This window comes from Protopterus annectens, chromosome 8.part0 (assembly GCF_019279795.1).
Source record: "Protopterus annectens isolate FY-2018-M chromosome 8.part0, PAN1.0, whole genome shotgun sequence".
Lineage (NCBI taxonomy): Eukaryota > Metazoa > Chordata > Ceratodontiformes > Protopteridae > Protopterus > Protopterus annectens.
Window position 1 is genome coordinate 271,580,147 of NC_056741.1, and position 25,539 is coordinate 271,605,685.

Here is a 25,539-nt window from a genome sequence, read left to right on the forward strand (position 1 = left end):
AGTGCTTAACATTTCAATAAAATAGCATTGTTTGGTATTGCGGTTTGCTGAGTATTTTGTAAATTCAGTCATTTTTAATTTGCTTTACCGAATTTTTGTTTTGGCTCTTTCAAACATAATTGAGATATCCGTCATGTTATCCCTAGGTGGGTATGACATGTCTCAAATGTCTTCCAAAGTCCAATAAGATATACCAGTATCTTATACAAAGTGCAGTTGCCAATTGCTATGATGATTTTATGGTTGCTAGGATGTAATGTCTGTCTTGTGAGCTTTTTGTCTGCTTAGGTTTTAATTTTGACTCCATGTATTTTGTTATTATGAAACCTCCTTGTAGAAATTGTATAGTGATTTAGCATGTGTGATTTACTGTTGCCAGTAGGAAGTCTGTTTAATATATAACATTAATAAAGTCCTGGTCATACATCTCAACCTCTTAGTGCAAGAAATCTGAACAAAGCCTGACAAAATGGGGGGACAAAGTCCCAAAAATAAGGACATATTTTAAATATTGCTCTTATAAACTTAGAAAGTTGGTAGAGTAACAGGGTTTGTTTTAACATACGTTTTCTGAAAGATTTGAAGTCTGAAACTCAAATATATGCCATTATTTAGTGACTTTAATCCTCAGATCAACCCAGCGATTTGGCAGAAAACCACAAATTTTATGAGGAACAGACCAAAAATATGAGCCAAAAATTTGGACATTCTGCAAAAATCTGTACAGTTCAGAAGTATGGTCCTGGTATGGTTCAGCTTATTGAGTTGTAGGTGTGTGTGTGTGTGTGTGTGTGTGTGTGTGTGTGTGTGTGTGTGTGTGTGTGTGTGTGTGTGTGCGCGTGCATGCATGTTTGTGTGTGTGTGTGTGTGTGTGTGTGTGTGTGTGTGTGTGTGTGTGTGTGTGTGTGTGTGTGTGTGTGTGTGTGTGTGTGTGTGTGTATACTCACAGGCTAGGTCTGCTGAGAGTTTAGGCTCAATTCATGCACTTACACCTCTCACAGATATTTAAGGTGATGTCAGAAAGGAGTGCACTTTCTGTGAACACAAGCAAGTTCTTACATTGCCTGATCCAAGTTTTAAAAATTAGGTCATGAAGTAGTACCATGCCAAATCAAAAGAGCAGCCCTGACACGTGAAAATATAATTCAGAAAATGTACACTGCTATTCAAATCTTAGATTGCATTACATTGGCAGACAGGTCAGAGGGGACAGATCAACAAAAAAGCTGCATGCAGATGATGTGGAATTACAGGTAGACTCTGAGCAAGAACATCAGGGAAGGATAGGGGAATAGAATGCAAAACTGTAGGCACATGCAATGAAACTAAGTACAGATAAGACAGTGGAAATGTTGGAAAATCGGGGAAATCAGAAGAAGCTGAGAACTGAGATAGAAGGGAAGATAGTGGAACAGGTTAACAGCTTCAAGTCTCTGGGAGGGGTGGTTGAGGAGAAGGGAAGTCTGAATGAAGAGGTCAAAGCTAGAATAAGAGGGGCTGCAGCCAACTGGCATAGAGTGTCAGGTGTAGTCTATGACAGAAGAATGCCAAAGAAGCTGAAAGGTAAGGTGTACAAAACAGTGGTGCGACCAGTACTACTGTATGATACAGAAACCTGGGCAGTAAAGGCAGACCAATGAGAAAGCTAGAGGTGATGGAAATGAAGAGCATGTTTTGGGCACGTGCAGAAAAGCAGAAGACAGTCTGTTGAAGAAGATTTGGGACAGACAGGAAGATGGTAAGAGGAAACAAAGGCATCCAGCAAAGAGGTAGATGGATTGTGTGAGAGATTATCTGTGACAGTCAGGCATAAGTGGTGAAGAAGGCATGAGTGTGGCATTGAATTGAGACAGATGGCAACAGTTAACATGACACCCCAACCCCATGTAGAAATTGGTTTGAAGGGGGATGATGATGATGATGATGATTTAAAGCTTAGATTTACCTTCAAATGGCCATTAAGGGGATAAGCTTTGAAATGGTTTGTCCTCTATTGTTTCCATTTAAAGCTAACCAATTGAAGATTATAACAATAAGCTAGAAACAAAGTGTTTTGATGATTGTATTTAACTAGTGGGAATTAATATATAAATGGGAGTGTAACTAAAGTTCATTTATGCTAAGGAGATGTGTCTTTATAATAGGATCTTGTGGTGATCACTAACAGAAGGAAATGACAACAGTAGGATAGGCTTTTAGAATTAAATTTACATATAAAGTAATGTGGTTGGAAACATCAAATACACTTAACCTATTCTAGCAGCTCCATCAAGAAAGTATTAAACCATTTTGCTTAGTTAAATAAAAAGACTAGTTCCCAGCTCCCTTTTCATAGACAGTTAATTTCTTTGCCTTTACAAACAGAAACACATGGGTTGCTTTCTGTCCTAATATAAAACTTTAAAATGTCCAAAGAAAGTATTAAAATAATTACAATGTAATAAAACAAAGAAAGAAAATAACAATGAAAAATCACAAAAAAAGTCAGATATTGTCATATGCAGTCTCCTCTTTCAACTTTGTCAAGAGTAAAGTATTTAAGGATGTTCAACACAGAAAAACTTTTATACAACCAAAGTATGATGATTTGTATGTGTTCTCAGCTACTAAAAATAATGGCAAAAAATGTCATCTGAGATTTAAAGCCATGTTCTAAGATCTAATATCATTTCAGATCAGCTATGGATCATCCCTGTCAGTGCTAAGTGACAAGAATCAGTTTCCTTCATTCCTCCGAACAGTACCCAACAATGACTTTCAGTCTTCTGGTCTTGCTCAGCTGATGTTGTACTTTGGCTGGATGTGGATAGGAATCTTGGTTTCAGATAATGACTATGGTGAAGCAGGAAGTCAGATACTGAAAAGAGAAATCAGCAGCTATGGTGGCTGCATTGCATTCCTGGAAGTTCTTCCAACATATGACATCAAAAGGAAAACTTACCAAATCGTAAAGAAGATAAGTACATCCTCTGCAACTGTGGTTGTGGTATATTCTACACAACAGTATGTGAGCACATTAATGGAAGAGGTATCTGCTCAGAACATTACAGGAAAGGTCTGGCTTGCCAGCTCCAGCTGGCTGGTAACATCTGTTTTTTCTAATAAAAATATTTGGAAGACCTTGAATAGTACAATAGGATTTTCAATTCACGCAGTTGAGATTCCCAGGTTCAAAGGTTACCTTTATAACCTTCACCCTTCTAAATCAAAAGAGGTCATATTGCTTAAAAAATTTTGGGAGACTGTGTTTAAATGCACTTGGCCTGAGGCTGGAAGCAAAGTCCAGAAAAGTGATGTTATGTGTACAGGCAATGAATTACCACAGACCCTTGATAACACTGTTTTTGATGTGTATAACTTTAGGTCCACGTATGGTACATATAATGCAGTCCATGCTTTAGCATGTGGCCTCCATGAACTGATGTTCTGCAATGCTAGTAAAGGATCTTTCACAGGTGCAACATGCAGAGACATTCACAGCTTTCAGCCTTGGCAGGTAATAGAAAAATATAACATTTTATTTAATACTCCTTTGATTTTTTGTATATCTGTGCTTTAACCTTCTTTTCATCCTGGAGAAACTGTTATCCTTGTTCCTTTTTTGTAGTTATAACAGTGTTGAGAGCATCAGTGATTCAGCAATAGTGCATTCACTGTTGTTACAAGGAAGTTCGTAAGGCTTGGGTTCTATCCTCACACCAGCAGCTTGGATTGACGTTGCATTATTGACACTGAAGTACATAGAAGTTCTACATACCAGATTTTTGCAGAATGTCAATTTTCTCAATGTTGATCCATTCCTCATAAAATCTGTGGTCATCTGGCAAATCACTAAGGAGTGAAGTCACTTGATAATGACAGACATTTGAGTTTGCAGACTTCATATCCTTCAGAAAATACATGCCAACAAAAAAGCATTTATTCTAGCAACGTTCCAAGTTTATGGGTAATATTTAAAATCTGTCCCTATTTTTGGACCTCTGTCCCCCATTATTTTTATCTTTGTCCAGATTTCTTGTGCTAATAGGGTGAGAGTTATGAAGTGCAATACTCCTGAGGTGCTGTCCAATGTACTGAAATATTGCATAACTATCTGAGTTGATAGTAGTATAAATGCCTTTTATTTGAAGAGCAGTGGAATTTTCGGAATGACCTAACCACATTTCCCTTAGTCTATGAAAATGCCATACTGGCTAGAAGTCATACACATAATGGAACCAACCCATTTAACAAAAAGATAAATAAAAAAAAAAGATGAAACAAAACAAAAATGATGTAAAAACAGAAATATTTAAAAATATCATTAGAATAATAGCTCACTGGTAACAGAGAAGAGCATTATTCTGTGTGTCTCTTGAAGTCTCGGTTCTGTCCTTTGTTAAAGGCTTGAATAGGGAGCAATCAATGTTGAATGGTCATTTATAAGGTCACTCTCAGTACATGGCTAAGTAGCTGCAGAGCCATCTGATATCTTAAAAGGACACTGAGGCATACCCACAGTCCATTTGCAATCTCTTCTACAACATAAATGGAACATGTTGGAGGGATAGATATGTATCACTGAAAATACCACTTCTTTGGAATCATCATCCTCTTCACATAAAACAACATCCATCCCATTCTCTGTTCAAATGACGTGGTTGTTTGCACCCTGACAGTTAAGGCAGTGGATACCACTTTGTGGTCATAACTAAAAGACTCAAGACATTCTCAAGGAAAATGTTATATCATCATCTTTTTGCTCTAGAAACCAGAAACCAGAATGATAGCTTGTAGATACCAAGGAAAATGCAAGGTATTAGTCTTTAGGGGAAGAATGTGATACACAACATGATATGATAGCCCTTTCTTCATCTTCTAAAGAAAAGATTGTAAATCTCCTAATCCGACAATAAATAGGCACATTAAGGCATAGAAACCCTGTACATGAATCCTTGATGAGTCATGTTCTTCAGTCAGCTTAAGTGCTTCTCTTTTAAGTTTTCTGCAGTCCACTGTTTCCAATTTCAGGAGCATTCAGTGGTATCTGAATAAGCAATTTATCATCTTTTTGACTGTTATAAAATGGGACAGTAACTAGCCCAATTACATCTCACTGACCTTCTTAATGCAACCTTGGTTGTATATTATACAGTTTCCCAAAGAGTGGTAGTATTTTGCCAGCATTTACCAGACTTGCTGAATACCAGTTCAGGATTATGTCCCTGTTTCTAACATTTGCTGTATTGCTGTTTGTGTCATGCTTAGGTGAATGTCCCTTCCAACATCACCTCAGTTGATACTGTTGTATTAGTAATTCAGATTGATTATAACTAAGCAACAAGGCTCTGCTATTTTAATATTAACTGTTTGACATTAAATGCATAGAGTCTTAACTCTTCTGCTGCATTAGTAATTCACTGATTATAACTAAGCAACAAGGCTCTGCAATTTTAATTTTAACTGTTTGACATTCAATGCATAGAGTCTTAACTCATCACAAACAGACATGAGAAACATCAAAATATATTTGGCAGCAGATAGCATTTTTGTTTTCTGGAAACAAAATATCCTACCTCATATGCTTATTTGGTTCTTGGCTTGGCTTTAGGTTGCATACTTCTGTCTGTACATCTAACAGCTATTTGTTATTAGATACTAATTTGAATCAAAACTAAGATGGGTGTCATCAAATGTTCAACTTTAGTGCACTGCTACTTTTTAGGTACAGCTTCTGACCCAAACAATAAGTGCCTCTACTCTTTTCATCAATATTACAAGAGATGGGTTCAACGTATAATACTTGCAAATGATTTCAAAATCATTCTTACAGAGGGTAAGACTAAATTAGGTTAAAAGGTAATCAGACATGTTTAGTGCTGACTGTGAGACAGCCTTGTTTGTTGTTAGAACGAATAGAGTTAGTTTTGGCAAGGCTGGCAAGGACCGATTCTGTGGTAATTTTTTTTGTGGGAGGCAGAGACTGAGAAGTAAAGGTGAAAATTGTGGATAGGAGAATGTAAAGAAGCTTGAGCTACATTTATCTACAACTATGTTGGGGATGCCCTCAGGGTCTGAGTACAGAGCAGCATTTGAAATACTTTATCTGCAGTGTCGAGCATTAGTTTTGATTTTAGAGTGTTAAGTCCTGAATTTTTAGTTTCTTTGAGTGTTTTTCCCTATAAGAGCTAGGTTCAATTCACTAGGGGTGCATTTCTGCAAGCAGTTCACATTCCTTAGTTAGAGCGATATGTTGTACGCATACCCCTAGGTAAGCAAATGGAAGCTGGATGACTGAGGTATTGAAAGCAGTATCACAGCAACTAGGCACGCTGATGTTGTAATAGAACTTGAATGTGCAGTCATTTAATCCAGTGTCAGCAGTACAAATCTCCTACATGGGAAGGTTTGACAGCTGTAACAAAAGCAGTAGTTTATCTAATGGAAAACTGGTGGAAGGGATGGGGGATATTCTCCCTTAGTGTGGTGAACTATGAAAGATAATGTCATCTGTCAGCTACATTTTCATATCTAATTAGCCTAAGACTGCATTGTGGGCTTGAAATATTTGATAAGTTTTGATTTGAGTTCTCTGTCTTGTAGATACAGAAGAGCAGTTCTGCAGCTGATCATGTGAAATACGCCCTGCTTTGAGACTGTTAGTTTGTAGAAGGAAGGTCAGAAATGTTTTTGGTGAGTTTGAGTTGCATGGAGAGTACCAACTGAGGGTGATAATTTGGCCAGTAGAACACATAACTGTTTTAAGGACTGAATAATATACTCATGTACCTAAACGTGCCTTTCTGAGCAAGTAATATGTTTCCAAACTGGAAAATATCTCTTGTATTTAACAGTAGTAACAGTGGTCTTACCTCTGAAACTACTGATATTGAAAATAATGAGCAGAGCTTTGAAACATAGGAACATCCAACTAAAACAAATCTGGACATCTAATTAGCACAACATTTTAGTACAAATTAGTACATAATCTTCCCACTCCGGTACTAATATTGGAAACTAATCAGAAACAAATTTTAAAATAGAGTAACAAAAATGATGGAAAAATAGAATTGTGTTCTCACAGAGAAATGTGTAGACTTTAATGAACAGCATTGATAAGTTCTGCCACACAAGGTTGTAAGATGTGTGTCTTCTTCCTATAAATGATTGTTGCTACTACCGTGCTGGTCATGTAGTGTGGTTTCCTGTGTACTAGACATCTTCAAACATCACATGTGATCAGGGGATTCAGAAAAATCATGTGAAGGGGTAAACTGAGTTGGAAAATAGGAATGTTCTTTCACAACGGGACCTACAGACACTGGGTCCTACCCAGTTCGGCTTTGTTAAGGGCAGATCCTTCCTCTTAAACCTGGTTGATTTCTTTGAAAAGTCACCAAGGCCATTGATGAAAGGAAGGTGGTCCACACAGCCTACCTGGACCTAGCAAAAGCCTTTGATACAATACCCCACTTGGGCATTATAGATAAGTTCACCACCTTAAATATTAAACCCTATGTCACTAGATGGGTTGCAAACTGGCTCAAGGACAGAACCCACATGGTTAGAATTGCTGGAGCCATGTCAGACTCCAAACCAGTTACAAGTGGCATCCCACAAGGCTCAGTCCTGGGACCTCTCTTGTTCGGTATATATTTCTCAGAGGTACAGACCAACACGGAAGGACTGTGGCTGACCAAGTTCGCAGATGACTGCAAACTGGGCGCCATAATTGACTCTCCAGCCGACACAAGCATCCTCCAAAAGGGCCTCATAGAAACAGGCAACTGGTGCCAGAGCCATGGCCTCAAGCTAAATGCCAAAAAGTGTATAGTCATCCCCTTTGGCAAAAACAAAGTGCCCACAAATTACCACATAGCTGGTAATCCATTAAGTACAGAATAAGTAATTAGGGACCTGGGGACCCAAGTTGATAGCTAATCATGAAGGGATTCACATCTAGATCAGGGGAGGTCATCATGCCTCTTTACTCATCCCTCATCAGGCCCATAATTGAGTACAATGCCCCTTTTGGGATGTACCTTACCAGACACCTGCAGCAACTGGAAAGACCCCAAAAGTACCTCACCAAGAGGATCAAAGGGCTCAAACAGATGCCATATGCTGCCCGGTTAAAGAAACTCCAGCTCTACTCAGTGGCATACCGCCTGCTCAGAGGCGATCTGTGCCTGATGTATAAAGCCATGTCCAACCCGGAATTAATGGACATGCTGCACCTCAGAAAATTCAAATCCCATCGAGCTATGTGCTAGAGAGACATGAACCCCAGCACTGAAATAAATAGGACATGCTGGAGGGACAGATTCATAACCCAGAGGCTCCCTTCACTCTGGAATAAAATCCCAGTCCAGGTTAGGCAGAGTCCCTCATTGACTCTCTTCAAGAGGAATCTTGATGAGTGGATGGGAGATCGTAGGTTTACCCCGGGTATCACTTCTGTGTCACTGTTAGACAGAGGCACAGTATACTAACCTCGAAAAAGGGCATAGCAAAATTAATTTAAAATGGCTGGCGAAAGCCAAACACACTCTGGCTAGGCTTATAAATGCCCTAGGGCAGATAGCCTAGTATGAACCTATGAACCTATGAACAACAGGGACAGTTGAGAAGTATAAGTGGAGTCCATCACTGGGTAGGGTGTTTGTCATTGGAAAAACAGCTGTTTAAGTTGTAGTTTTACTACAGCTGGTATATTTTGTTGTGACTTTCAAGTGCTATGACAAGGAATGGCTAAGGTCTTTCCTTCCTCATGGAAAAGGGTTTGGGGTTGGCATAATGGTTAAGCTGTTGACCTTACAGAACAAAGTTGTAGGGTTTGCTTCTCAAAGGGGATAATTTGCTAAGCTTAAAATAGCCTGCATGGGCAGTTACCCTAGCATGAACTTATGGTACCTAGCATAGTCCAAAAAAGTATTATGGTTGTCCTTGGAAGAAATACCTATATTCAATTGTCCCTTGTAAGTTTTAATATTATGCCTGAGAACTTATCAAAATTACTTCTATTATTAGAAAAAGTGTTAGTGCAATGGTTGAGGTCTTAACCTACCGGGTTTGATTCTGATCTCTAGTGATTGATAAACTTTTAGACTTCTGTGGTGGCATACACATTAAGGAATGTTTTAGGCTGGGATGTTGGTATAATGGTTAAGGTTTACCTTAAAGATGCAAGATGCAAGGTTTGATTCTCACATGGGGAAACTAGCTATAATTAAAATGGCCCACAAGGGCAGTTAACCTATTACTAATCTATGAAATTTCATTTTTCTTTTAATTGTGAAGTTTTTTGATACCAGGTTTATTCTTCAATTTTCTGTTATTCTTGAGATGGATATGGACATGGACAAACACATCAATGCAGAAGTTAATGTGGAAGTAAAAGTCAGAAGTATATGCAGCTGTTTTTTATAGTTGGGTCCTTGGGGGTGGGGAAGCTTTTAAATTTCACTAGGTCATTTGCAAGTTGCAAAAGTTTGACCTTAGAGAAATTCCTGAATACAGAGGGATTGCATGGAGTCTTGAGCCAGGTTATTAGAGAAAGTATAGTGGCATGACAGTCATGGAGTGGAAGATTTAGATCTTTAGCAGAAAGGAGGTATATTACTAAGAGCGAGGTCAAGGGTACTGGAGCCCCTAGTAGCAGCACTATCTGCTAAAGGGAATTTGTGCTATTAAAGTTAAAGATCTACTGTGCATATATATTTTGGTGGTGTCTGTCTGCCAGTTGATGGGTGTATAGTTGAATTTATTTGGTTCAATAGTTACAGACTTTAATTAGTTGTTAGTTTTCAGGTAATTTTCAATGACATGATGACTTGTTTATTGTCATTAGGATGTTCAGTAGTTCATGGTCATTATTATGTTAAATTTGCAATGAAGTAATGGGATTTCAGATGAATAAAGTTATGTCCCCACACTCACCTTCACCAGTAGGTCTCAATAAATAATAGGTACTAAAATCCAAGTAAAACAGGGATTATTACCACTGCATAGGAACTAAGTTTTAGCAATTATACAGCTGAGCATGTACTCAAGGGCCAGGAAGGCCTCAGGTGGGACATTGTTTTGTTTAGACTGCTAGCACTGAGTAGTGCCAAATTGATATAGGCCTGATTGGGAATTGTTAAGTTGGAAGGTTTAGAAGACTAATTGTACCTAAGAAAGACATTATGGGTGCAGAAAATGTCTTACCCAATGTGCAGAAGTGCAGATTCTCCCTGGCATAGCATGCCGGACCATCCCCTTCCTCAATGCCATATATTGGATCTCCCTAGAATGACATTAATTTCTCATACAACTGTTGAGGTCAATTATGTCCTGTTTGTATCATAGCATCATTTGTGGGAAGGCAAGGAACTGCTCAGGATTAGCTTCTTCTCAGCCTGGATTACATTCGCTGACAGCTCAGCCATGTTTCTCTTTATCTCTCACAGAGCAGAGCACCTAATGTTGTTTACTTCCACGTGGGTAATGATCAGATTGTATGCATACTTGGGGTGAAGAGATGTAAGGGCTGAGTACTACCTCCAATACTAACATCTGAAAGTTAATAATAAATCTATCCTTGTGCAGTATGATAAGGGGAACATCCATATGTCTGACTATTGAGTTACTTTGACCATGACATTTTTGTGTGTGGCAGCATGGTCTGGTTGCCTTAAAGGCTTGGGCATGCTCCAGTGACCTTTGTGTGGGAAAGGAACATTTGATACCAGTGTGTTTGAGCAGTAGGCAATTTATGAATATGTAGCTAGCACATGGGTGTACTAATGCATTGCCTACGAAACATAGTAAATGATTTTATAGTACCTCAGCGTATGTGGGCTTAGTGTTTGAGAGAGTATGTTGTTTGGTGGCAGCTGTAGTGTGCAAATTTGTAGAAGGATTTACACCTCTAAAGTGTTCCTTCACAGCTTTACAAGAAAGGATCACCCAGACTCTGCTACACTTTGCTGTGAAGGAAAGGTTAGTTTGATTTTTATTTGTTGTATTTTGTATTACTTTATTGCTTTTTTTCTATTTTGAATACTATGATTTGTTTTCTTTACCTTGTGTTTTACTTGTATTCTGCTTTTAACTGCATATTAAAACTTGAAAAGAGACCATAGCTCTGTCTCTTGTGAGTCAGGCAGAATTTTTTTTCATACCCGCTCAGCCAGTTATTGTTGTGTTCTTAAACACCACTGTCTTTCTAGTTGCCTGCCCCTTATGTTAATTTGACCATATATCTCATTTCCTCTCTATTACTGGCTTGTGTGAGTAAGCGCAACATTATCATTTTGTGAAATCACTCCCCTTCAACTATTTAAATTTATTGGCCTTCCTACTGTATTCCATAGTACCAGAATACAAAGGGGACCACCCCCTTTCAATCTATCTTGCTGTTTTAAAAATAGTGACTCTCCACTAAAACCTAACTTTTTAGACAGGTTAAACTTAAGTTACCTACTTTCACATTTAATTCCACTAGTGCACACTGCAGTCTTTGGGTTAAACCATTTAAGCATCCCCGTGACTAACACTTGCTCTAAAACCTGCTGGAAAGCACTAGGAAACCCTAAACTGATGCAAGCACTCAACTCTCCTTGTTAGAGAAATTAATTGTAGGCACTAAACTGCCTATAACTGCAAACTTTACAAAAATAAGCAGCAAACCAGGCATGTCCAAGGGTCAGCTCCTGGTGATTTCTCCTTTCCACCTGGTGAATCTGGGCATACTGGGGCAATGCAGCAGTTGCATCATGTACACAAATAACCCTCTCCTCCTACCACCCAACACTACAATTTGCGAGAGATGCACTTACATAGCCAAACTGGAAGCAAAGCTCTCTCCACCCAAGATTGTGCTAGACAGTCAAGAAGAGAAGGTTAACACCCACAATACACCTCAAGCAACACATAGCCCTTCTAAACCCACACCACCAACACCCTCACATAGCAACACTAAACTCTGATATGTGGAGGCCCTTAACAGTAACCTGCTTAAACAACAAGGACCTCCGAAGCTGAAATGCAAACAAACACCAATCACAACCAAAGTATCACATAGCTCACAACAACAGTGTGCCACCCAGCAACAGCCCCTAAGGCAAGAAAACGTATGCAAAACTTTAGTCATAGGTGACTCTATAGTCAGGCACATTGATGTCCCACTCACCAGGCTGAACAAGGAGAAAATTATAGTCAGCTGCCTGTCGGGTGCCAGGATCCAACACATAACATATGCACTCAAGTCACTTCACAACAAGTACAAATATGACTCTGTCATTGTCCATGTTGGAGTGAATGACTTGAGACGTACCTCCCTGGACTACATGAAAAGAGACATGGAAGAGTTCTCAGATCATGTGGCCCAAGCAGTTATGACCATAGCCCTGAGTAGCATCCTGCCTTCGCCCAGAATGACACCACAGTATAAGGACAAAATGATTGACTTCAACAATTGGCTAAGCTTCTGGTATCATTCAAAGGGGATCCAGTATCTGCCTGCCTGGGATGACATGATTGAACCACCAGAGATGGTCTGCACCGGTCGCCCCTGGGATTCAGGTTACTGGCTAAGGCTCCAGTCACCCCTATAGTGCCTTTTTTAGGCAAAGTTCAAAGGACAAAACCACCACCATAACAGGTAGAAGCATGCAAAATTTGAAGGTAATGCTACTCAGTGCTAGAAGTCTAAACCTCAAAATGCACCCTCTCGAGGCACTCCTAAAAATGGAGAACATCGATATCTGTGCTGTAAATGAGACTTGGTTCAAGGCTCCAGAGAGCACCCCTGCAATAACAGGCTACAAATCTTACCACACTTTTCGGCCACTAAACCAAGACAGAAATGCTAAAGGTGGAAGAGTGTCAATATTCACCAAGGATATTTACACCACCAGGTTAGCTGCCCAACACAATGTGTATGAAATTCTCCAAGTGCAACTAACCCCAGGTAAGACTGCAATCCAAATTGTAGCTTGCTACAGATCCTCCACCATGCCCCAAGATTCTCACTACAACTTTCTAAACATGCTGGAAAATATTAAGATACAACCAAACATCCTAATACTGGGTGATTTCAACTACCCTGCCATTAACTGGGAAAACCACTCATGTACCAAAACCTTTCCCCAACGGTTCTTGGAATTCATAAATTCCAATGCCCTGGATCAACTAATCTATAGTCCCACCAGGTGCTCCAATATCCTAGACCTGGTCATTACCTACATGGGAAATCAATGCTCAATACCTATGGTCATCCCCTTGTTGGTCAGGTCTGACCATAAGCTAATCAACTTGACATCCACATCCCTCCTCCACCACACCCAACAGTAAGGAAACGTCAGTAAAAAAACTTCTCCAAAGCCAACTTCATGCTACTCAAGTCAGAAGTGACAAACTTCATGACAGCCATGCAGACGGGAACTGAAAGTTCGACTGCCAAATCCTACACTAAAAGACTGTACAAGCACATCCACTTGTGCATGAATCGTGCCATCCCAAATAGAGCCAAGAAGATCTCCTCGAAAAAAAGGAAGCCAATCTGGTGGTCCCTGCCATAAACAAACTTTACAACAAAAGGAAGAAACTGTTGCAGAAAAGAGGAAAATCCCAGGATGCAAAAAATCTCTCTTACCGGCCTCAGTAAGAAGCTGAGATCCCTCACAAAATCCTCCAAAGCTAGTTACGAAAATAAAATTGCCAAAGATTCCAAAGACAACCACAAGGCATTCTATAGCTATGTCAAGAATCTAAATAACAATGCTCAGATCTGCTCTGAGCTACAACAGAGTGGCATTAAATATACTGATCCCAAGGATATTGCCAATATCCTGGCAGATTGATTCAGTGCCAACTTCACCCCCCTCTCACCCCCTAAAGGGCTCATCTCATTACTGAAATATTGCCAAATTCTGGTAATAATGGCCACACAGGTAAAAAATGCACTCTCCAAAGTTAAGAATATGGCATCTATGGGACCAAATGACATCCTGGGCTCTGTATTACATGAACTACAAAATGAACTGGCACCTCACCTAAGTATCATGTTTACTCATAGCCTCACCTCAGACTTCGTGCTCAATGAGTGGAGCACAGCTACAGTTATCCCACTCCACAAGGGGTGCTCCACCTTCGATCCTGGGAACTACCGCCCCATCAGTCTGATGAGCCTTATCTGCAAGGCCATGGAACGTATTATCATGGAACTTATAAACAAAGACACTGGCAACTTTTAAACACTGGACTCCACCCAGTTTGGGTTTGGGAAGGGCCAATCTTGTCTCCTGAACCTGATTGAATTCTTCAAATCAGTCTCCAGTGCTGTGGACGAGGGTAAGGTGATCCACACAGCCTATCTGGACCTTGCCAAGGCCTTCAACACCATCCCCCACTCTGGAATCATAGATAAACTTACTAAGCTGGGCATTAATCCCTATGTCACTTGATGGGTTGCCAACTGGCTTACTGACAGAATGCACACTGTATAAGTAGCTGACTCCAAATCCAGCTCCAGACAAGTGATAATTGGAATAGCACAGGGTTCAGTCCTGGGACTGCTTTTGTTTGGCATCTACTTCTCTGAAGTACAGGCCAACACTAAGGGACTCTGGCTAATAAAGTTCGCAGATGACTGCAAACTGGGAGCCATTATTGAATCCCCAAATGATGTGGCTATTCTACAAAAGGGCCTTAAAGAAACAAATGCTTCATGCCAGAGCCATGGGCTCAAGCTCACTGCCAAGAAATGTACAGTTATCTCCTTTGGTAACAAGCATGTACCTGTGAATTACCACATAGATGGCAGTACACTAAATACCAAAAGTGTGATAAGAGATTTAGGGACACAGGTGGACAGTGGTCTCGCCTTCAATAACCACATCACCATAACAGTCAGGAAATCCTTCTCTGTGGCACACCTCATCACTAAGGGCTTTTCATCCAGAAAAAAGGAGGTCATTGTCCCACTGTACTCATCCCTCATTAGACCCATTATAGAGTACAACGCCTTGTTTGGTATGTACCTCACATGACATCTGCAACAACTGGAAAGGCCAAAGAAATCCCTCACTAAAAGAATCACAGGCCTAAAGCAGATGGCCTTTGCTGACCATCTAAAAAAACTCCAGCTATACTCTGTTGCATATCATCTACTCAGAGGCAATCTCTGCTTAACATACATGGCCATGTCAAGCCCAGAGCTAATGGACATGCTACACTGAACTAAATCCCAATCCCTCAGAGCCACATGCTCCAGGGATCTAACCCTTGTCATCCCATTGAACAAAACATGCCGGCGAGATAGGTTCCTGACCCAGAGACTCCCCAGACTCTGGAATAGACTGCCCATACATGTCAAGCAGAGTGCCTCTTTGGTCATCTTCAAAAGGAACCTTGATGATTGGATGGAAGATAGGAAATTCACCCCAGGGATCATGTCAGTCACCCTGCTAGACAGGACTCCAGGGAAGTAAATATTGTAGGAAGAAATAGCCAGGGAATTATTATGGCTAGGCTTGTATAGCCCTTAGGGCCGATAGCCTAGTACCAGCCTATGAACCTTTGAACCTATAAAGTGGATTCCATACCAGATAGCAGTAAGCAGTTTACCATGAACATAGATCAGTTGTTACATTAGTTCAAGGTACCTAACACTAGCAGGCTGGCAACAAAGAAAAGGCAGACTGTGGTCTAACATTAGGAAAGAAATGAAGTGCATAGACTAACTCTGAGTGGCTTGGAGAATATGATAATAGAATATGTATGTTATAATGCTATGTTGTGGAGGACAAGATGTATAATTGTGGTGTACCACTCTACTAATGAATTTTTAACAGACAAGATGAAATAAAATACACAAGACTGACTACAAAGGGGGCACTAAGCAGGCAGACACCTAAATACATATCTGCTTACTTAGTGAGAGAAAGTGAGCAGAACTGGTTTTATCTGGGCAGGGCATTCCTGCAACTGTTTTTGCCTGGATAATAGGTCTGGTTTCTGTTTTATGTGCCTTACATTAGCTTGATTAAATTGTAACTGTAATTCCAAGCCTTTGGTTGAAGCACTTGGCCTTCCGACCAGTTGTTTTACATTAAGAAGGTTTATGGTCTGCACTGTTGTGGCAGAACAGATAGCTTACATCCTTCTAAGTTTGGAGTTGCTGATTGAAGGCTTAGTGTCTGTTATTCTAAAAGATTATTAGTTCTGGTTTAGGCACTTGGGCTTCGGGTCAGTTATTTTACATTAAAAAGGTGTGGTCTGCATTCTTGTGGGAGGAGAGGGTAGATTCTGCCCTTCTGAGTTTCTGGTTAAAGGCTTATTGTGCCTGCTTATTTGAACTGTTTCTTTCTGAAGTTGGTACACCTTGTTTGCTGTAGCATAGACTAAATTCAGACTTGCTGAATCTAGTTTTGTTTGTATAACTTGAGCACTAATCCAGACCACCTTTTTTTGGAGAAGGTTTCCCTGCACCGTGGTGACAGGAGTGTGTAGTTGGAACCTGTCTGTCTGGAACGGGGCTCAGTTTTTAGCTTTTTATTGGTTAATTGGTTAATTTGTTTAAATCAGTTTGCTCATTTGCTACTGTTATATAAAAAAATACACTTTATGCATCACTGCTTAGCTAGGGTTAAACTATTCCTGGTGCTATAAAGTCTGCTCCTCACCTTTTCCATTAGAACTAGCCAGTTTTTTAGTTTTAGCACTCAAATCTGTTTCTTTGAGCTCAGCACTTATTCAGAACTCGTTGTAAGCACTAAATAAGCTACAAATTACTACAGCATGCAACTTTCCTCACTTGTCTAGAGGAAAACAGTTTTTAGTACTTAATAAATAAGCACCTATCCAGGCATGTCTAAGGGTCAGCTCCCAGTGTTTTAAACTGTCTATCTGCTGAATCTAGGCATCTTGGGGCAATGCAGCAACTGTCTCATGTACACAGACAACCCTCTCCTCCTACCACCAAACAACCTGTGAGAGATGCACTTAAATAGCCAAACTGGAAGCAAAGCTCTCTAAACGTAAGACTGGACTAGACAGTCAAGAGGAGAAGGTAAACACTTGCACCACACCGCACTCAGCACATAGTCCCTCAAAACCTACACCACCAAAACACACACATATCAACACAAAACACACACCTACATTTGCGAATGCTGTCAATAAAAAAATCTGCATAAGCAACCTCCACCCCCCAACACAACCCAAATGACACATAGCCCACAAACGCAGTGTGCCACTTAACCACAGCCCATAAGACATAGCAACGTACCCAACACTCTAGTCCTAGGTGACTCTATAGTCAGGCATGCTGATGTTCCACTCACCAGAATAAACAAGGAGAAAGTTACTGTCAGCTGCCTGTCGGGTGCCAGGATCTGCCACATAACGCAAGCAGTCAGGTCACTCCACAACAAGTACAAATATGACTTTGTCATTGTCCATGTTGGTGTGAATGACCTGAAACATATCTCCCTGGACTACATGAAAACCGACACGGAGGAGCTCTCCCGTCTTGTATCCCAGGCAGGTATGACCCTAGCCCTGAGTAGCATCCTGCCATCACCCAGAATGATACCACAGTACAAGGACAAAATGATCGATTTCAACAATTGGTTAAGTTTCTGGTTTCATTCTAAGGGGATCCAGTATCTGTCTCCCTGGGATGACATGACTGACAGACCACGATGCTTTGCCAGAGATGGCCTGCACCTGTTGCCCTTGGGATTCCAGATACTGGCTAAGGCTCTTGCCACCCCTATAGTGCCTTTTTTAGGCAAGGCTCAAATGACAAATTCACCACCGTAACAGGTACAGGCAAGCAAAATCTGAGGGTAATGCTACTCAATGCTAGAAGTGTGAACCTCAAAATGCATTCACTCGAGGCACTCCTTAAAATGCAGAATATCGACATCTGTGCAGTGACAGAGACCTGGTTTAAGGCTCCAGAGAGCACCCCTGCATTACCAGGCTAAAATTCATACCACCACTTTCAGCCACCTAACCTTGACCGAAACACTAAAGGCGGAGGCGTGTCCATATTCATTAAGGATATCCACACCTCCAGGCTAGTTGCTCAGCATAATGCATCCAAGATTATGCAAGTGCAACTAACACTAGACAAGACCACAATCCAAATTGTAACTTGCTACAGATCCCCCACCATGCCCCAGGATTCCCACTCCTCATTTCTTGATACACTGGAAAATATTAGGGTACAACCCAACACCCTAATAATGGGCAATTTCAACTACCCCACCATTAACTGGGAAAACTACTCATGTATCAACTCTTTTGCTCAACGTTTTCTGGAATTCATAAATTCCAATGCCTTGGATCAACTTTTCTACACCCCCACCAGGGGCAGCAATATCCTAGACCTGGTCCTTACCAACATGGGCAACCGGTGTTCCAGACCAGAGGTCATTTCCTCATTGGTCAGATCCGACTACAAGCTAATCACCCTACACATCCACATCCCACCCCTACTCCCTATTAGGGAAACCACCATAAAACATTTCTCCAAAGCCAACTTCACACTTCTTAAGATAGAAGTGGCAAACTTCAGAACACCCATGAAAATGGAGAATAGAGGTACGACTGCTGAATCCTACACAACTGCACTTTATAAGCACTTACACGAGTGCATGGATCATGCTATCCCTAACAGAATGAAGATGCTATCCTCCAAAAAAAGGAAGCCAATCTGGTGGTCCCTGACATAAACAAACTCTACAACAGAAGAAGAAACTGTTATAAAAAAGAGTAAAATCCCATGATTGGAGGAACTCCATGGTCAGCCTCAGTAAGAAGCTGAGATCCCTCATAAAATCCTCCAAAGCTAGTTACGAAAACAAAATTGCCACTGATTTTAAAGACAACCACAAAGCATTCCATAGCTATGTCAAGAATCTCAATGGCATCACTCAGATCTGCTCTGAGTTACAGCACAACGACACTAAATATACAGAACCAACTGATATTGCCAACATCTTGGCATACAGGTTCAGTGCTAACTTTACCACCCTCTCACCCCCTAAAGGGCCCATCTCTATACCAGAAGAATGCAAAGTTCCTGTAATCATGGCTGCACAGGTAAAAAACACACTCTCCAAAGCCAATAACACAGCAGTTAGGGGACCTGACAACGTCCCAGGCTGTGTGCTACATGAACTACAGAATGAACTGGCACCTCACCTAAGCACCATGTGGAATCATAGCCTCACTTCAGGCTTTGTGCCCACTGACTATTATCCCACTCCACAAAGTGGGAGCCACCACGGACCTTGGGAACTACTGCCCCATTAGCCTAACGAGACTGGTCTGCAAGTCCATGGAATATATCACCATGGATCTTATAAACAAAGACATTGGAAATCTCCAAACTCTGGACCCCACCCAGTTCAGGTTTGTAAAAGGCAGATCATATCTCCTAAACTTGATAGACTTCTTTGAAGCAGTCACCAAAGCCATAGGCGAGGGTCAGGTGGTTCACACAGCCTATCTAGATCTCGCCAAAGCTCTTCACACCATCCCCCACTCTAGAATTACAGCTAAACTCACTAAACTAGGTCTATGTCACAAGATGGGTTGTCAACTGACTCACTGACAGAACCCACACTGTGAAAGTAGCAGACTCCAAATCCGACTTCAGACTAGTGACAAGTGGAGTACCACAGGGTTCAGTCCTGAGTCCTCTCCTGTTTGGTATCTACTTTTCTAAAGTATAGGCTAACACAGCAGGTCTTTGGCTAATGAAGTTCACAGATGACTGCAAACTAGAAGCCATAATCGAAACTCCTAATGATGTGGACATCCTACAAAGGGGCCTCACTGAGACAGATGCCTGGTGTCAAAGCCATGGCCTCAAGCTCAATGCCAAAAAGTGCATTGTCATCCCCTTTGGTAAAAACTCTGTACCCATGAGCTACCACATAGGTGGTAGTCTACTTAGCACCGAAAGTGTGATAAGAGACATTGGGACACAGGTGGACAGTAGTCTCTCCTTTGATAATCACATCACCACAGTAGTCAAGAAATCCTTCTGCGTGGCACACCTCATCACAGAAGGATTCTCATCCAAGAGGTCATTGTTCCCCTCTACTCATCACTCATTAGACCCATTATAGAGTACAATGCCCTTTTGGTATGTACCTCACAAGACATCTACAACCACTGGAAAGGCCAGAGAAATACCTCACAAAGAGGATTACTGGCCTCAAACAGATGTCCTACGCTGGTAAATAAAAATAAAATAAAAGTACCGAGCCTGCAAGGCTTAAAATACAAACAGTTTTTAATACACAAGAGAACAAAGTACAGCAAAGTATATAGAAATCAGCAACTACTTACCAAAACAGGTAAAATTTCAGTAGCAAATTCTCATCTTATCTCTACCCTACTCTATGCCTCTCCAATATTTACTAACCTTTGACAATGGGATCTAAATAAGCTCGAAACCTGCTACAACAAAATCGCCAAATTCGCCACAGGGGCTTCCTACCGTACTCACCACTGTCTCTCATTAGCAGAACTGGGCTGGCTAGAGCTCACCCTCCTACATAACCATGAAGACCACTAAGATCCAGCCACAAAAACCTCCTACAGGTCACAAGAGCCATTAACTCTGCTGGAGAAGCATTATTCTCCTGCACTATAGCCAAATTCTGGAACTCCCTCCCATCCTCAATTACCTCTGTAACTTCTTGCACCCACTTTAAATTCTTACTAAAATCACACTTCAAAACTTGCCAGATATGCTCTTGCAACCCCCCCCCAATACCATTCACTCCCCCCACTCACTACCTCTCTTGGCCCCCTATCAACAACCTACTTTTAGCAAGCTTGGCTACTCATGTTCCCAGCTACCTACCACATAATACTAACTTCTTGTCGCAACAATTGCTAATGGCTGTTATGTATCTCAAAAACTGTTTGTATCAATTGTTCACTGATGAATCTCAACTACATTTTAACCATGTTTAGTATATGTCACCATATTTTAAAATTGTACTGTGCTCTACAGCTGCTTTACATCTGTTTTCTTCTTGTCTTGTGTCCTTATCTGGACTAATGTCTATATTTAAATGCTATTTTTTTAACTGCATAATGCAAATAACACTTAATGTGGAGCTTTTCTCCCCGGGCCTCTGCTGAAAATGGACCTGTGTCCAGTCGGACTCTCCCGGTCAACAAATGTAAATAAATAAATAAATAAATACATTTACCTGCTTTTATTGTACTGTTTTGAGTCGTGTTGGTGTTTATTTATTATTTTTTACTATAGATGTCCTATGCAGACCATCTAAAAAAATTCAGCTTTATTTTGTCACATATCACCTACTCAGAGGCAATCTCTGCCTAACATACAAAGCAATATCAAACCCAGAGCTGTTGGACATGCTCCACTTAAAGAAATCCCAATCCCTCCAAGCTAAACACTCTAGGGACTTAAACCTTGTCACCACAATAAAGAGAACATGCTGGAAGGATAGATTCTTGTCCCAGAGACTTTCCATACTCTGGAACAAACTACCTATCTATATCAAACAAAGATCCTCATTAGCACTCTTCAAGAAAAATCTTGATGATTGGATAGGAAATAAGAAATTCACCCCGGGGATCACCTCTTTGGCTCTGCTCGACAGGGGCACAGGAAAATAAATTTCTTGGGTTGCAAAAGCCAGGATACCTTTTTGGCTAGGCTTATATAGGCCCTAGGGCCAATAGCTTAGTACCTACCTATGAACCTATGAACCTATGAGAACTGCTCAGTGTTGCAGACATGGGTGCTTTAATTCAAATATGGTTGACTTAAAAGACAGGATACAAGCTACTATGCAAATGCAGCAGAATATATCAACAGTAGCACAATAAAACTGGCAAAGATGCCATTGTTGTTTATTTATTTTTTTGTTTGTTTTTGGTCCTGTCTTGCACACTATTCTTACTGGCCCATCCCCCAATGCCTCACATCCATGCTGAGTCTACCAGCTAGTTCCCTACCACTCTAGACTTACTCTGAAATTGCTGGGATTAGTTGTAGATCTTATGGGTGTCCTGGGGGCTCATCCATCTTTGCTTCTATCATTTGTTTTTCATTATATGTTCTTAACACTTTCTTTTCTTCACCACCGTCAACCACTCATTGACCACATCTGTGGGAATCTCCCTTCTATGAACCATGTCTCCCCTTAAGAAGTGTCATCAACAAGCACCCTCCCACCCTTAACAGGCACACTCATCCCTCTCTGCCATTCTGTCAGTCACATAAGCAGCTAATCGAACTCAGCTTGGCTAGGCCATAGTCAGAGCTTTATCCCTCTACACCACCAGATTGACTGCACATATGCCATTATTAAGGCTAATTTAAAAAAAGAAATACAAAATACTCAGCAAACGCAGTATGTATATATATATATATATATATATATATATATATATATATATATATATATATATATATATATATATATATATATATATATATATATATATATATATATCCAAACTGCAGCACAGGCACAACTTCTATACATAAGACATGCTGGAAAACAGAATGCAAGGTATACTATAAATAGAAAAACAACTTATGTGTATAAGGATCACAGTACTGGCATGTGTGTCACGACTAAGGTTGTTCTAGAGGATAATACAATATTGAGCTTAGTACTACAAGATGAAATGGAAATACAAAAACTGATGTGGATAAGGTCGACAGTGCTAGCATGGGTATCATAACTAAGATAAATACATGAGGATAAAGAATAAAGTGCAATCAGGAGTGCCACAACTATGGCAGGCATATAGGATAATGCAGTCCCAGTGCTGCAAGTATGTTCACAGAACAATAATGTGTTATAAGCAAAAACATAAACTGGTGACACAATACAAGGAGATCTATGTGATAACAGGTGTATGTGCCACAAATAAAGCAGGCCTAGAAACAAAATTGGATATTATGAAGTATTAAAATAAAGTAAAAACAGAAACAAGTAAACAAAATACATGATAAAGGAGAGTGTGAACAAGATTAATTGCAGTGTCAAGAAAAACAGTACAGATCAGTTGAAAATGGAAGTAACTAGCTTAAACCAGCTAGAACTAGCTAAATAACAAAAAATGCAAAGAATGCAGAAAGTGTGGATAGAAAATGTGGTAGCAAGAGCAATGCAAGTACAAATTCCAGAAAAGTAGCCAGTTAGGACCAGTAACGACCAGTTTTGACCAGTACAAAAATAGTATGAATCAGCTAGTTAAATAATGTATTAAGCTGTACAGCTAGATAATATTGTAAGTAACACAACAAGTAGCACCATAACTTACACAGTAAGTAGCACTGCAAGGTAACACAACACAATAAGTAGCACCATAACTTACACAGTAAGCAGTACTCCTAGATAACGCAACACAATAAGTAGCACCATAATGTACACAGTAAGCAGCACTGCTAGGTAACACAACACAATAAGTAGCACTATAACTTACACAGTAAGCAGAACTGCAAGGTAACACAACACAATACGTAGCACCATAACTTACACAGTAAGCAGTACTGCTAAGTAACACAACACAATAAGTAGCACTATAACTTACACATTAAGCAGCACTGCAAGGTAACACAACACAATACGTAGCACCATAACTTACACAGTACGCAGCACTGCTAGGTAGCACAACACAATAAGCAGCACAATAACTTACACAGTAAGCAGCACTGCTAGGTAACACAACACAATAAGTAGCACCATAACTTACACAGTAAGCAGTACTGCTAAGTAACACAACACAATAAGTAGCACTATAACTTACACATTAAGCAGCACTGCAAGGTAACACAACACAATACGTAGCACCATAACTTACACAGTATGCAGCACTGCTAGGTAGCACAACACAATAAGCAGCACAATAACTTACACAGTAAGCAGCACTGCTAGGTAACACAACACAATAAGTAGCACTATAACTTACACATTAAGCAGCACTGCAAGGTAACACAACACAATACATAGCACCATAACTTACACAATATGCAGCAATGCAAGGTAACACAACACAATAAGTAGCACCATAACTTACACAGTAAGTAGCACTGCAAGGTAACACAACACAATAAGTAGCACCATAACTTACACAGTAAGCAGCACTGCTAGGTAACACAACACAATAAGTAGCACCATAACTTACACAGTAAGCAGCACTGCTAGGTAACACAACACAATAAGTAGCACTATAACTTACACAGTAAGCAGCACTGCTAGGTAACACAACACAATAAGTAGCACTATAACTTACACAGTAAGCAGCACTGCTAGGTAACACAACACAACAAGTAGCACTATAACTTACACAGTAAGCAGCACTGCTAGGTAGCACAGCACAATAAGTAGCACTATAACTTACACATTAAGCAGCACTGCAAGGTAACACAACACAATACATAGCACCATAACTTACACAGTAAGCAGCAATGCAAGGTAACACAACACAACAAGTAGCACTATAACTTACACAGTAAGCAGCACTGCAAGGTAACACAACACAGTAAGTAGCACCATAACTTTCACAGTAAGCAGCACTGCAAGGTAACACAACACAATAAGTAGCACCATAACTTACACAGTAAGCAGCACTGCTAGGTAACACAACACAATAAGTAGCACTATAACTTACACAGTAAGCAGCACTGCTAGGTAACACAACACAACAAGTAGCACTATAACTTACACAGTAAGCAGCACTGCTAGGTAGCACAGCACAATAAGTAGCACTATAACTTACACATTAAGCAGCACTGCAAGGTAACACAACACAATACGTAGCACCATAACTTACACAGCAAGCAGCACTGCAAGGTAACACAACACAATAAGTAGCACCATAACTTACACAGTAAGCAGCACTGCTAGGTAACACAATACAACAAGTAGCACCATAACTTACACAGTAAGCAGCACTGCAAGGTAACACAACACAACACAATAAGTAGCACTATAACTTACACAGTAAGCAGCACTGCTAGGTAACACAACACAATAAGTAGCACTATAACTTACACAGTAAGCAGCACTGCAAGGTAACACAACACAATAAGTAGCACCATAACTTACACAGTAAGCAGCACTGCTAGGTAACACAATTGGTAACACAGTCAGTAAAGAAAAGTGCAGTTTAATAAGGAAACAGATAAAAAGCAATAAATAAAAGGACACTGCAGTATGATAGTAAATCCATTGGAACCAGCTATAAAGAGACAAAGACAATATGTAACTCAGCTAGATAGTACAATAAATGCAGGTAGATGATTCAGTAGGTAACAAATCAGATACAAACAGTATGGATCTATGCCCTTTGAACTAGAAGACTGACAAGAAAATACTCACTGAGTTCTATATAGTATGAAATACCACTATGTTGCCCTTCGCTGTCCTGCAGATGGTGTGACACATACCAGGCTTCAGATATAGATGTATTTGGGGTTTATGCACATTTGTAGCTCAACCAAAAAAAGAGCACCAATCTGCACAAACAACCAAATTTCAAATGGAAACAGCT

At 40.3% G+C, this 25,539-nt stretch overlaps 1 protein-coding gene across 1 annotated transcript in view; it reads left to right on the plus strand.

Annotated features, from left to right (window-relative positions):
* Positions 1–6,663: 6,663 nt before the first annotated feature.
* Positions 6,664–25,539, plus strand: part of LOC122808221 (vomeronasal type-2 receptor 26-like) — a 174,343-nt gene continuing 155,467 nt past the window's right edge. The window contains exon 1 of the mRNA XM_044079183.1: positions 6,664–6,672. Within this exon, the coding sequence (XP_043935118.1) occupies positions 6,664–6,672 (9 nt within the window). The remainder of the gene's footprint in view (positions 6,673–25,539) is intronic.